The sequence below is a fragment of the Phymastichus coffea genome, unplaced genomic scaffold, assembly GCF_024137745.1.
Source record: "Phymastichus coffea isolate CEN01 unplaced genomic scaffold, Cenicafe_Pcof_1.1 PCOF00016, whole genome shotgun sequence".
Taxonomy (NCBI): domain Eukaryota; kingdom Metazoa; phylum Arthropoda; class Insecta; order Hymenoptera; family Eulophidae; genus Phymastichus; species Phymastichus coffea.
In genome coordinates this window covers 244213-259176 of record NW_026706827.1, presented here as the reverse complement: position 1 = coordinate 259176, position 14964 = coordinate 244213, and the positions used below count along the sequence as shown (strand labels likewise).

The following is a 14964-nucleotide window of genomic DNA, read 5'->3' as shown; positions in this document are numbered from 1 at the left end:
TTCTTCAACTTGTGGTTCGTCTACTCGAGTGACTCATCGATCAGTTCTGGTATATCGTCTGGCTCCGGTGAATGCTGAACTGGCTCATCATTGAAAATATCTCTCGGAATTGGTTGAATCAGTGGTTGATATTGTTGATTAAGCATGTTTAATGGGAGTGTAACTACATCTTCGAAATTGGAGTGATTTTTTTTCTTATGACATTCTTTTGATTGATATGGTTCCGGAACATTTTGATCCTCATTGTTTACATCAGTTTTGAAAAGTTGATCAATCTGACTTTTGTAAACATATCTACTATCTAATTAAACTAAATAATTTAAATGTCCAAACTTTTTGATGATTGTGCCAAATTTTCAATACATTTTATTGTTGGAGAATAATCTTGCTTGATCGCGTTATCCTACGTTTAATTTACAAGCTATTTTTGCAAAAACAAAGCTTTCTTTAAATTGAACAGGTTCTAAAATATCCCATTGAATCCTGATTAGTCGTTTAAGATACAACTCAGTGGTGACTTACCATTATTCAGTAATGTTGCTCTATACTTAAAATGTATCTCCCGAATTTTCTCTTTCATCATTATTTTTTCATCCATAATTGCTGAAAGACGTTTTTCAAGATTTGCACGTCTTTCTGTACAAAACTTTTGAAATTCTTCACTAGTGAAAATAGTTACGTTACCAGATACCATGACGGCAGGAAATCGATTTCGAGCGAAAACGCCTTTGAGTAGATCAATCGTTAAAATAGAAGTTGGCGTTGCGGGTTAATCATACATACCCTCATCTCAGTCCACTTCGATTTTGTATCAATGATTACGAGAAAATAATAACTTTGGTACGGTATTGTGTAATTAATGTGAATTCGCTGCAAGTTCTCTTTTGGTGTATCGTTCAGGGATGAAATGGAGCTCTCGGAGGACTGTTTTTATGAGGAATACAAGCTTCAAACGATCAATCTAAAGGTTCGATATTCTTGTCCATGTCCTTCCAATATACATACCGCTATTTCATTTTTAATACTCTAAAGTGTGTTCGATGAAGTTTTTGTAGAATTAATGGGTGAAGTGATACATTGGAATAACAATTCGTTGATCTCTGAATAAGACGTTGTTATCGATGGTAAATTGGCATGCACTGTTTGAATTATTCTTTAACTCTTGAAGTATTTTCTACAAAGGAACCGTTTAAAATTTCATTGCGTATTGATTCAAATGTTATGCTCAGCGTTAAACTAGTTAAAACTGACTCTTGGCATAACAAATGAACTTCTCCGTCAATTGCTCCATCTGTGAGTAGATTACTAGAAATTAGTACTCTCGATAAACAATCCGCATTTGCATTGATGATTCCTTTTTTTTTAAACTAACTTCATAGTCGAATCCCGATCGATAGAAATACTACATAGCACTGAAGTCTTGCTGAAGTCATTCGTGGAATATTTGCGTGTTCATGAAAAATTCGCGTCAAAGGTGATTGTCAATGATCAATTTGAAAGTTCTGCCAAATAAGTATTGATCAAAGTAATCCACTGAATATACGATTGCAAGAGAGTCTTTATCAAGTTCAGAGTAATTCTGTTCTGCTGAAGTTAAAGCTCGAGACGCAAATGCAATCGGATGCTCTTTACCATCAAACACGTGTGACAAAACCCTGCGATTAGTCATGGTAATTGTAATGGTAACTCCGGATTATAACATATTAATACTCGATCGTTTATAATCTCGTTCTTCAAAGGTTGAAAATATTTTTCACAATGCTTTGTCCATTTGAATCATGTGTGTATTTTCAAGAGTTGGCGTAGTAGAGTTGTTAATATCGAAAAAATAGGAATAAAACTTGCATAGTAAGTTGCCATACCTACAATTGTTCTCACTCCATCAATTGATGTAAGTCAAGACACGTGTGTGATAGCTCTAATCTTTTTTGAAGATTTAAAAATCTTGTTATATTCGATGATATGACTCAAAAAATCTATGCGTTCTTGAACAAATTTACATTTTCTCATATTGACGTGCAAATCATTATTTTAATTGATTTTTAATTAACATTAAAAATTAAATAGGCTTCCCTCCTGAAAATAGGAACATACAGGGTTGGATTAAGTACACTTTTCACCGGAAAAATCTCAGATTTCTTATGTTTTTCGCTTGGAAAATTCACGAAATCCAGAATAAAATACTTTGTTTCTTTATCATTGTAGCTACCCAAGTTCAATATCATTGCAGCCACACCTTACCTTAAACGTATTCCATGAATAAAGACAGTAATAAGCTTTCATGACATATTTTGCTGCTTTCTCTAGCCTTGTTTTTTTTCAACTACTTACACTTAATTAATTTTGAATAACATTTCGTTTTCGATTCAGTCAAAACCGAAGTCAGCTTTTTTATTTTCCAGCGTCAAAAAAATTGTGAGAGAACTTTCGACACAACCCGCTTGAATATACTACTAATAAGTAGCTCAAAAAATGTTCTACCCATTTTATCGTAAGCAAATAAATACCACGTATACATATATCATCGAGTAAATGATAAAAAAATTTTCTAACGTTTAAACGTCTTGATCAGTCCTAAAATGTATCGAAGACTTATTCAAATTACAAAATTACAAGTAATTTGAATCAATCCAAATAAGCTGAGAAGATACTAGAGAGAACAATCAATATTTTTTATCAAATGGTTCTTAAAATTCTTTTATTTAATTCAAAATTCTTTTTAGCGACGATACGTTATTTAAGCTAGACTGATATATTTAAACAAAAAAAAACTACGTCACTCAATTCTTTTTCTTTTTTAGTCTTTTAAAAGCACTAATTAGATGTGTTCTACTTCCTGCGTTAACCAGATGCCGCCCATTTAGTTTTATCGTTTTAGTGGACCCATTATGGGACTATACCGAAAACAAATAATAAATTCAAATAAAAATACGATGCTGAGGTTACGTTCAAATCGATAAATACCTATACTATGAATATCTATATGTCAAACCATCCAACTCAACTTTTAGAGAGGTAAACTAATTTTCACCGATTAAATAAACACTTGACCTCACTTGCGAAAAGAAATAGTCCAACAAGGTCATCAAACGTTCCACTACCGCTGTTAGTATTCTTTTCTCTCTCTCTCTTTCAATAATAGACTTTAACACTTTAACAGTCTTCAGTAAACAGAGAGATTAACGAAGTAGGTAATGGGAGATCCAGGCAGGTGAAAATAGAAGCCTCTCCAGACCAATTATTATTTTGCAGAAAAATATGTCTAAAAATGCTTTTTTCAGTAAGCGGCCAGGAAGACACACGACACGCAGTAATTAATTTTGCCGTAGAGTGCAAAACATCGAACTCAGTACATTTAAATAGCGTCCGAAGGGGAAATGAAAAGGACATATCACGACGTGCCACTTATTTCACTGACCGACCACGAAACTGTGAAAGAGTGCTCTTATATGGGAGCGGAAAGCGGACAGAGCGGCAGCGGACAGCCGATTCGAGCGGACAAAAAGAGAAAGTTTACTTGTAAACAAACTTTTAAACAAATTTTTGTTTCAACAATTTGTTGAAAACGTCGTTTCAAAATATCCAGCGCATCCAGAAACATTAGAATTCAGTTAAAAAATTGGCTGTAATAGATTAAAATTTAGCGAAACAATAGATAAATGTACGCTGATTGGCTCAGAAAAGAGCGGTAAATTGAATGACGAAGAAAAGAAATATTTAAAAAATGTAAAAAGGCATAGGTTTTCAATTTTTAATAAAATGATCCATAAAAATATAAGATACATATCATCTAAATACTCGAAATGCACAAAAACTAGTGATTGTTATTTTGAAAATAAGAATGGATGTTTTGGATATATCGATAAAATTCTAAGTATCAACGAGGGAAATGAAAAAATTATATTAATTCTGTACAGAAAAATAAAAATTTATTCAAATTTCATGCAGAATGATGATATAACAATTGATCACAACAAAAGATGTAGTGATCCATCGTTTTTGAAAACACAATTGAGATACTGTACATCTATTGATATAAAAAGGACGTGTATGTTTGCGTCTATAAATTGCAAAAATTACATACAGTACATATTCCTCGAGGATGCTTGGGAGATTGATATTCTTCTGTTTAATTATCGAGTTGTTTCATTGATTTTCATTTTCTCTTGAAATATTCTACAACTCAAAAAAAAATTTTTATATTTATAATGTATATAAATATTATTGCGATAAAATGTTGTTGCATTTTAGAAATCATCCACAAATTCATTCGTCATCGCGATTGCAAAAATATTTATTTGCATGAAAATTAATATTAAAATAGAGTAATAACTAAGTATACGTACTTATAACATTCATACCACTTGTTAAACAAACTAAATATTATGTATTTACATAAACAAAAGGTTTTATTAAATAAATATTATTATTTATTTATTATAAAATAATAGAATTTCTATATTTGGTCAGGCCTTTTAACTATAAAAACATAAAATTTTATTACTTTTTGCAACGAAAAAACTGAATACGATTATTAATGAAAATCTCGAGGAAAATCAACTGTTTTATTAATGTTAGTCTACAAATCAATCAATCAATCAATTTTTAGCATAGCTTGGAATTCCAATTTACTACGAAGTATGAATTATTATGATTTTTATTATTTTTATAAAAAATGAAAGTATAAAACTTGTAAAATATCTATAAATTATCAATATGCAATAAGTTTCCGAACATTTTTTATTTAAATTTGTAATAAATCTTAAAAACTAATAATTTATATTAATGTTCAAGGATTGTCATTGATAAACTATGGAAAAATACATAAATGTCTTAAATCGGACACTTTTTCATTGATTTACATAGTTTATTGTATTTAAATAGTTTATTAACCATTCATCAATTTTTGAAAAAAACCATATACATTTATAATTATTCATAGGAATTTAAAAAAAATCATGGAATATTCGATAGTTTTTCGTAAAATTCTCGGAGAAAAGTCTTGGATATTTTTCCAGCAGGGCAACATCTCATTTTAAAAGTAATTCATTTATCTACTACTTTTTCCGATGGATTTTTCTCTAAAGGTTTCAACTTTAAATGTAAAAAATACAACCACCAAGATGTTTAGGAGAAAGGATTGCGATCGATCACGTCGAGCCTCTACCAGCTTCAATAAATGGCAACCGATGTACAATACTCATAATCCAAGACCAGCTTACCAAATTTTTGATGCTAATACCGGTAAAGACAGTCTCTGGCCAGGAAACTGCCAACGCCCTGCTTAACCATTACGTCTATTTATATGGAGCCCCACAGGAAATAATAATGGTTAACGCTCAGGGTTTGCAGTCAGAAGTGATGAAAGTCTTTAAAAAGCACCTCAAGATAAAACCTAGTCATAGTTGCTGGTCACCCCCAGTCGAATAGGTCGTTAGAGAGGGCCCACGCAACAATAAAGGATCAAATCAAGATATTAGTTGAAGACCACGTCTACACCTGGGATCGGCATTTAAAGAAAATCCAGTTTATATTCAACAACCTGCCGAATAGAGGAACTGGATATGCGCCAATGGAGGCCATGTATTTTAGAAAGACGCATTTGGAAACACATCTTCCTACTCTTCAACTAAAGCCCCAAGACGCAACCAGATACGTGGACGAGTTTCAACGTAATCATCTCGATAAACTCAAAGAAATAAGGGCAAACTTGCTCAAGAGTAAAGCGCAATATGACAAGAAGTATCGAGAAGAAAAAAGGGGCCAACGCCGCTGTATAACATCGGAGATAAAATCCTAGTGAGAAGTTTAAAGACGACACCCGTGTCCAATCTATGGGCAGGACCTTATACGTATAATTATACAACTAAATGCCGACACACACACGCTAACATATAAGGTCAAGAATATCGAACATAAAAGGCACATTAACGACACAAAGCCTTTTGTGGAATAATATTTTGTTTCATTCAATGCTGGTGGTACTCCTACTCTTAAGGGTCAGCTTCGCATGGGGCCTTGACGAGCCCTATACGCTCATCCCCGTGGACACGCCCATATTGAGAGAGGAGTTGTTCAAGGCAAGACTTTACCATGAAGTTTGGACGACCATTCATTTTGTGGATCTTCAAGAAGCAGTCGGAGAGGGTGATCAACTTTTACTCTTCACCAGTGATCTCGAGAGGCACCTAGACTTAACCACCATACACAATACGCCGGATGCGCCTGGCTGTCTCTCTCACTCCAGAAGTCTGATGCTCAGGTTGGAGTCAAGTGTCTTCTGATTTGGAAAAAAATTAAGCAGGAAAAATCAACTACAGTCAATACTAACTCCAATTTTGATGAAATCATGAAAAGTTCAGGTCGAAAACTATCGATTGGAATCTATATATGTTTAATGGTTTTTGACGCTTCACATATATTTTTTACGTATAAATAAAAAATTATGTATAGCGAGGAAAAAGTCCTTTTCAACTTCGAAGCCTTAATTTTTCTCATGCGCATGCACATTACAAATGCACTCATATGATGAACTGAAAGAGTTTTTATTACCCTTTAATATTACTGATATGCTCTAGTTAATTCTAGTACATTCCGTATATTTCCACAAAAATAAAATATAGAATTCATCTCCGAAGCCTTTTTCCAAGATCAAATTTATTATCTCAATATGGATTTTGTTACAAAGTTCGGATGTTTAAAAGAGTACTGATTTACATGCAGAAGGGGTGTTTTGAGCTGATAAGCCACTCTCCTTTTCACCAATCTTTGATTTTAAAATTTTTCACAATTATTTATTTTTTTCTTTTTTAAATTCTTTGAAATAAAGGTTAATAATTTTTGAAAAAAACTTTGATTCTACAAGAATTTTCAAATTTTATTTTATAATAATAATTTGCCATTTCGAAAAATCACATGCCTATGATACAATTAACATAGAAAAAAAAATATAATTTTATTCGAATGGTTGGAGAAAAGTGAAATAAATCAAACGAAAAGACGTCTAGGGCTATACAAAGTAACTGTCGCCTTGCGGCCATTAGGTTGAGGAGATATGGCACGGCGCGTCTAACCAAGAATACCTGCGGAAATCATGATGAACCTTTTGACTCCTCTGTTCTCTGCTAATTATACTATGTGGGCTACCCGGTCTTTACCTGATTTTACTGTCTTGAATGCTTCCTTAATTACGGTCTCGCAGTCATTTGGCTTCTTCGTCCAGACATTAACTCAGATCATTTGCAAATCTTCGATCGAATTGTAAATTTTTGTAAATGGCTTTGTTGGCCATGCACTGATGTCTTTATAAATTATATTTCACCGATAATACAACCAAGCGCTCCGGTCTACCCCAACACGGTCTACTACTCCCCTTAACAGTTGACGCCAACGATTCAGCAAGTTTACCACCCAGAGAGTCGCAAACTTTTCTGATGGGGGAGGTGTCAAAAGCCCCGCTGATGAGGAATCCTAATGGCGATGCGTCACTAATAGGAACTACCCAAGTTCCTATCCTAATTTTACTTTCTACCCCTAATTTCATTTCTGATCCTAATTTCACATTTTACTCCTAATTCCATTTTCTAATCCTGATTTATATTCCAAGGGCCTATAATTCATTTTTAGAAAGTGAAAGCATCACCTCTAATTGTAGAAAGCGTCTGCGTCGCTTACTCCTCATAGGCACCCTCAAACGGGTATATAAGGGCTGCGTTCCCTTAGACGAGTCAGTCTAGTTTCGAACTACAAGCGAGAAGCTTACATTAAAGTGTCTACCATATCCGCTATGAGTTTATAGTGATTTTACCTCAACCTTTTCCCTGATTCCTCCGGTCGCGTCACTAAGAGTCTCACGATACGACATATTTTGGTGCTAAGTGTGGGGTGACGCTAGTGGAAAAACCTTGAAGAAAACGAGAGCTTTTTTACCTTTCACAAGGACTTCAAGGCTCTGCAAGGCGACGTGGAAGCTGTGAGCAGCTGGCTACATTTTTTGCTGTATTTTCTCTCGCGAGAAGTACGTCGTCGAATAACGGCCCAAGAAAAACAGGGAGAACAAGGAGGTTAGCGATATGTTTGATTTTTACAATCGAAATTTTTCCAAATTCCAAAAAGCGATGGATTTTTTCATAAAATATAATGAATCATTTGATTGGACAACGATTTCTATAAGTTAATTTGAATAAAAGTTATAACTGTTTGCATTGACCGTCGTCACGTTTTCTTTATTAATTAATTAGCAATATCTTCGGAACTAATTAATATTAGCTATTTGCAGAATTCAGTTTATTCCTTGTAGTTAGTTAACTATTTTTGTATTGTAAATCAAGGAATCATTCCCTTCGCTTACCGAAGCTATAACTTATAAATGTTAAGACAAATACATTGTTAATAATAAATCGCTGACTGGATTTTCTATTGGCTACTTTCGAAATTCGGAACCAGAAGGTCAAAATACGTTTCGTTTCGTTTTAATGGCTGTGGGTACCTGAGGACTCGGATGCGCCACAATTCAGAGGTCAAAATACATATAAAATATTCGTAAAATTCGATGGACGTTCATTGGCTACGACAGCCCCCCCCCTGTCTTCCGGACTAAAAATAGTACTGCAATAACAGACACTTCAGCGTTCACCTCTCCCTCTACAAGAACGGATATTTCACCACTTATTGTGCAGCAGCTTGCAGCTCAGCATCGGTGGCGCTTCTTGCGGCGATCATTCGCAAATTTAAGTTACCGGCGGGTTGTCCAGCAACGATACGTACATACGTTACCATATGGAGACTGTAGAAACGAGTTATCGTATACAGATCGTTTTTGTTCATAATATACGCAGTCTCCATACTTGATTCAGCCCCCTCTTTGGAGTTTTTGGCAATCTTTCCTCTAATCTTCTTGAACACCACGGTGTCGAAGACGAAGACAGTAACGACAAGCATAAGAGACTGTAAGCGATGGCGGACGCCAATAGACGCTATCTTCGTTGCTTATGCCGTGTCTATCTTGTACCGTGCTTTCCTTTGAAGGCTCACTAAAAATACACGAGAGAGAAAAATAAGCAACTGCTTGGCGGTCATGGATTTATTTCTTTTGACATATAAATCATTTTTTCGTTATTGCAGTTTTTGAAATTAATGTAAGTACATTATTAACCTTAGATACTCGTATTAGATAATTGGTGATTGTTTATATGTGTAGTGAAAACGTGTATTTATATCAAAAATTAAATTCTTAGATAGATTATAAATAATTTATTCAAAAATACGAGTGTATGATATAAAAGAATGATATTTATGGTAGTTTAGTAAAACGAGTTAAGTAATAAATTATTTTTAAAAATACAAATATTCTTTTCTGTTACATGTAGTACAAAGGCTCAAGGAAAATGGAATTAGGTGGAATAGGTATAGGTATGGGTGTAGGTATTGGAATCGGCGTTGGTTCATCACCTCCTCCTTCAACAACAAGCACTGTAAATCCAAAAAAGAAGAGACGTACCAATGCAAATAATACTCAATCAGTAGCACAACGTGCTCCGACAATACAAGATTTTGTGCCCCCACCATTATCAGGCTTTGGTGATACAGTTGTGGCTAGTAATCCATTCGACGATACTCCTTCGGCTGGTCTAAATACTGGTATGCACAATGGTCCACAACAAATGCTTCCTCATCATCCTCATCATATGGGAAATCCACAATTACGAGGTATGAATCCTATGTCAAGTGGCAATATGAATCCTATGATGCCTCACATGGGTGGAGTAAATTCGATGAATAACCCTGGAATGGGCAATCATATGGGTCACATAGGCAACATACCTAATGCAAATCTGCCACCTGTTAATAGTATGAATCCAATGAATAATATGCGTTCAAACATGCCACAAGGTAACATGCCTCCTATGAATAATCATATGAGCATGAATCATATGATGAATTCACCTATAAGTGGTCCAACACTGAATAGTCCAATGAATGGAATGAATCACAATTTAGGTAGCCCAATGGGAGGCCCAATAGGCTCACCTATAAATAATATGAGTCCAAATCATATGGCTAGTAGTACGATGAGCGTTTCAGGAATCAATCCAGCAAATGCTGGTCTTCCGCATAATGCACCTCAGCCTCATCCAAATCATTTGAACAATATACGGATGAACAGACCACACAATATGCCTATGACAGCAATCACTCCAACAGTGCCTAATCCTATGTTGGGTAACAATCAATTGAATAATATAAGCATGATCAGATCTCAGATCAATAACATGCAAAATATTAATATGAATCAACGTAATCAAATGGGACATTTAGGGAACCCCATGGGTAATGTACCTAACAATTTAAGTGGGAAATCTCCTAGTCATGATATGAACATCAGCAATGCACTGCCTCAACATCGCCTTCAAGCTCCATCCCTTGGACCTAAACCAATACCAGAATCAACTGGTAAAGTATATCCACCAGATCAACCAATGGTGTTCAATCATCAAAATCCCAATGCACCACCAATTTCGCCATGTGGAGTTTGCCATAAAGAAGTACATGCCAATGACCAAGCTATTCTTTGTGAATCAGGGTGCAATTTTTGGTTTCATAGACGATGTACAGGACTGACTGAAGTGGCTTTTGAGTTAATAATGAGTGAAGTTTGTGCTGAATGGGCTTGCGATAGGTGTATGTCATCAAAAAATGTATCATTGGTTAAGTTTAAGCCATAGTGTATTGTTATTATCTTTTCAAGTTTTTATCAATATCTTTATATAACATGTATACATATTTCGACATCTAAAATAATTTTTTAAAAAATTGACTCCATATTAATTGTTAATAAGTAATAAAATAAAAAATTTAATAAATTTAATAAATATTTAATAAAATATTTCTTACATACACGTATTATACTTACTTAGCATAGCATTTCCCCTGTAGTACTTTCAAATTTTTAATCTTTCAATTTATAGCTTCCGTCATTGAAAAGAACAATTAGAAGTTTAGTATATACGTATATACATCCTAAGCTAAAAATTTGTTAATTATTATATCAAAATACACAAGAAAGAAATATAAGCAACTATTTGGCAGGCATAAATTTATTTCTTTTGACAAAAATTATTATCCACTATACAATGAAATTATGTAATTTGATTTAAATAAATATTTTTTTAATTTATATTATCATATAAATTTTTGAGATGGTCAATGTAAACATACAAATTTAAAATTAGAAAAAATAATATTCACATGTGAGATATGGAAAAAAAATTAGTTTTTACTTTTATTAATAGGAGTAAATAATACATTAAGGTAGAAAATACATTTTGATCAATATAAAGTTTCGTAAATTTCAGATTGCGAAAATTCAATGTTACAAATTTTTTTGTCCAATGTTTACATTATTTACAAGATATAGATTTTCAAATAGATTTTAAAAACTAGTTGCACCTATCGTACATACATTAGATTATAAAATTCATGGCAAGTAAATTATAAAAATTACACTAATATTAATTTCAATCTTTAAATAAAATTTGTAATGACTGATTATTCTGATTAAAGTGAATAATCAATGAAAGAATTTTATTTAAAGGCAGTTAAAGAGTTAATATTATATAATATTATAAGTCTTATAAAGCATTAAAAAAAATTAATTAAACTATTACCTAACTGCATTAGATTTTTGATAAAAAATTAGTTGTATAAAGCAACTTGGTCCGTCATGTGCGCTTACAATACTTGTGATTAAAAACTGATTTTTAAATTATCATTTGTTTAATTATTAATATAAATTTAATGAACTATCAAAGGCACTCTTCTAAAAATTTTTGGCATGCATTGCGTATAAATGCGAATTTTTGGAAGTTTGTGAACATTTTTTACTAGTTTAGTTCTAGTATAAATGTTAATACTTGAAACTGTTAAACTTGTTAAACTGTTATAAAACTTGCATCTTTTCCTGTTTTAAGTTCTACATCTGTAAATGTCATATCAATAACCAATAAATGGTATATAAATATTTAAAAAATTAAAATGAACTTTTCAATGTGTTATTGCTTAAACTCATTAACAAATATTCATAGTAAAACGTTTCACAAAATCAAAAACGTGATTATAAAATATTGTTATCATTAATTATTGTAAATTGAATAAATGATTTGATGCTTTAAGAGACATTCTTTTAAATTGCACGTATTCTGTTACATGTGAAATAGTATTAGTTGAAATATTTAACTCAATAAGCCACAGCTACTAAGATTATTTTGAATTATAACATCTGTAACAGCATCAAAAACAAATTTAATGTTATCAGTATCAGTTGCACAAGTTAGATGTGAATACATTTGTTTTTGTTCTTTAAGCTTATTGAGATTTTCAAACTTCATTTGAATATAAGAAGCACATGCTTCAAAAGTATTAGGACCTGTATATTCTGGAAAACAAATGGTTAGTGGACTTTTCTTTATTTTTTCCTGGAATAGATCTTTCTTGTTGAGAAATAGTATGATTGATGTATCGACAAACCATTTACTGTTACAAATAGAATCAAATAATTTCATAGACTCTACCATACGATTCATTTCTTCATCTTCAGCCAGAACTAGATCATATTCGCTTAAAGCAACACAAAATACAATAGCTGTCACATCTTCAAAACAATGAATCCATTTTTTTCTTTCTGAACGTTGACCACCTACATCAAACATTTTGAAGTGCAGACCTTTAAAAGAAAACCGTGTTTCTACAATTCCAGTTGTCTTAATCCTCGTTTTTAATACATCTTGTTGAGTAGGGATATAATTAGGCAGTGTTATGCGATCTAAGGCATTCAAATAATAAGCTGCTGAATCATTTAATTGATATTCTCTGCTGCGATTGAGGCAAAGTCTTACACCAGCATCTTGCCACAAACTTTTCATCAGTTGGGCTAATTCAGGATTCAATTCTCCTTCTTCCATTGATGAAGCAATGGTAAAGAATTGTCGAGAAACATTTAATTTATTAGGATCAGCAAAATCAATTTTCAATTGTCCCATTGCTCGAATGATGGTCATCAAACTCTGAATAGTATTGCTATAGACAACTGGTCTAAATTGTTTACATTCTTCTTGACTGTAACCAGTTTCATGTATTATCTTCATTTGCTTTACAATGGTTGATTTACCGGATTCTCCTGCTCCAAGTAATAGTAATTTCACTTCATTTGCAATTCTTTCCCCATCAGCACGCAGACCTTTATCTATCTTCTTAGATCTCTCTGCTGCTGCCTTATCTGTATTTGTACTTGCAGCACAACCCATTGTAAAAGTTTCAAATATCTGAAATACTAATTCGATTAATTTTTTAAAGTATAATTTTTTGAATTACTAAATGGAAATTTTGTAAAATAAAAAATTGTAGACTTATACCAGAATATACAATTTTAATCATTCTGAAACTGATTATCCAAAATTAATTTGAATAATTTGATTTTTCAGAGACTAAAACTTTAGATATATATTATTTCTACCTCTTTAAGAATAAGTAATAATGTATTGTTTGAACAATGTCTACTTTCCTTTCAGATACAAAGAAAATTCAATGCATTTAAATTTATAATCTATTAATAAAAATTTAACTACAATATTTGAGTGAAGTATAGAATCATTCACATACTTTTTAAATGATTAATACATTTGTTCTAATGAGTCACTGATTCGCATAGAAAGAGAAAATCTTATCAAAACAAAATCATTTTTAATTAGTCATAGATTATTCTTATACAAAATGTAATATTTCTATACTTTAAAAATACAAATTTTATTACATTGAAATTAGTGTAATATATGCATAATTTTTATTGCATACATTGATAAATCTAACTAATTAAAGAAACACAAATGAAAGATTGTGTGATGTGTGATAATTCAAACTATACTCAGAAATTCCATCATTTTTAGCAACTGAAATTATCACACACAAAATTTTAAATAAAGAACAGGTATGCACCAAAAAAATAGTGTATTTTACCTTTGGAAATAAATAATCCCAAAATTGAGGTTACGTTGAAGAACAAACTTAAATCTTCAACAGTTACAATTGCTCGACAATAGCTGCAAAGAAATACACTATAATTTTATAAAAATATAAACACAAAACAATCTTCCAATTTTGACATATAAAACAATTTTAATGGAATATTAGTAAACGTACTAGGTCGTTGTGTATTGCGTTATTTCTAATTTTCAGTGATTCAATCTTCAAAAAATTACATGTTTTTGTAGTACACTGAATATAAAAAGTAATCCAAATATTAAAAGCTTCTATAACCAATAACTAGTAATATTTAAGTGTCATGAATGCTAAAATAAACCGAACAAAAAAGGAAAAATTCACACGCCTGACTTTCAAGCTACGTCGGCATCACATCGATGCTCTGCTGGGCGCTCCCATAGAATCAGTTCCTTACATTCACACTCACACTCTACAGTCAATGAGTCAAAACTCCAGTACGTCTCTACACTGACAAAACACACACACATATGCATGTACCGGACGTATAGCACATGCATATTATATATATTTTTCATATCTTTTTCGAGCGGAGCTTTAGATTTCGGTTTTAGTTTAGTATTTTATCATGAATAATGAAAATAAAGATTCCTAATTATTTCTTACGATATCATGCTATAAAATTAAAAAAAATCCGAATCAAAGTTTATTTTTAATTTTTTCGATATACTACGTGCGCAAAGTGCGTCTTACCCGGACACTCGGCAGTAAACGTGCGTTGAAATCGCACTTTCTACACGTCGTATAAAAAAATACGGTACGGCACATGTTCGGGAAAAAGTTTCTCGCTTCGCTCGGGCGTAAACGCCACACGAGAAAAAAATCTACTTTCCTGCACTTGTATCGTAATGTACTATTAATGCTCTATGTGACCGACTCGAGAACTGCATATTTTTTAAATCTGAAATTGGA

General features: G+C 32.4%; 2 protein-coding genes across 6 annotated transcripts; one reads left to right on the top strand and one right to left on the bottom strand.

Annotated features, from left to right (window-relative positions):
- Positions 1-8713: 8713 nt before the first annotated feature.
- LOC131675144 (protein pygopus) lies at positions 8714-10823 on the top strand. 2 transcript variants are annotated; one of them, XM_058954007.1, is made up of 2 exons: positions 8714-8948; positions 9369-10823. In XM_058954007.1, the coding sequence occupies exon 2, from the start codon at positions 9387-9389 to the stop codon at positions 10722-10724; it is 1338 nt and encodes a 445-aa protein (XP_058809990.1). In that variant the 5' UTR covers positions 8714-8948; positions 9369-9386; the 3' UTR covers positions 10725-10823. The 2 variants fall into 2 exon arrangements, with proteins under 2 accessions (XP_058809990.1, XP_058809989.1); XM_058954006.1 differs by having other exon boundaries at positions 8714-9137.
- A 444-nt stretch (positions 10824-11267) lies between these two features.
- LOC131675183 (G protein alpha i subunit-like) lies at positions 11268-14415 on the bottom strand. Of its 4 annotated transcripts, none has more exons than XM_058954073.1 (3): positions 14194-14415; positions 14011-14108; positions 11268-13327 (listed from the first exon to the last, which is right to left on the bottom strand). In XM_058954073.1, exon 3 carries the CDS (start codon positions 13299-13301, stop codon positions 12231-12233), a length of 1071 nt encoding a protein of 356 aa, XP_058810056.1. In that variant the 5' UTR covers positions 13302-13327; positions 14011-14108; positions 14194-14415; the 3' UTR covers positions 11268-12230. The 4 variants fall into 4 exon arrangements, with proteins under 4 accessions (XP_058810056.1, XP_058810058.1, XP_058810055.1 ...); XM_058954075.1 differs by having other exon boundaries at positions 11268-13319; XM_058954072.1 differs by having other exon boundaries at positions 14011-14093.
- Between the last annotated feature and the right edge of the window lie 549 nt (positions 14416-14964).

Bases quoted from the DNA above. Each gene is read 5' to 3' on its own strand.
- LOC131675144 (XM_058954007.1), top strand. From the start codon at position 9,387: ATGGAATTAGGTGGAATAGGTATAGGTATGGGTGTAGGTATTGGAATC.
- LOC131675183 (XM_058954073.1), bottom strand. From the start codon at position 13,301: ATGGGTTGTGCTGCAAGTACAAATACAGATAAGGCAGCAGCAGAGAGA.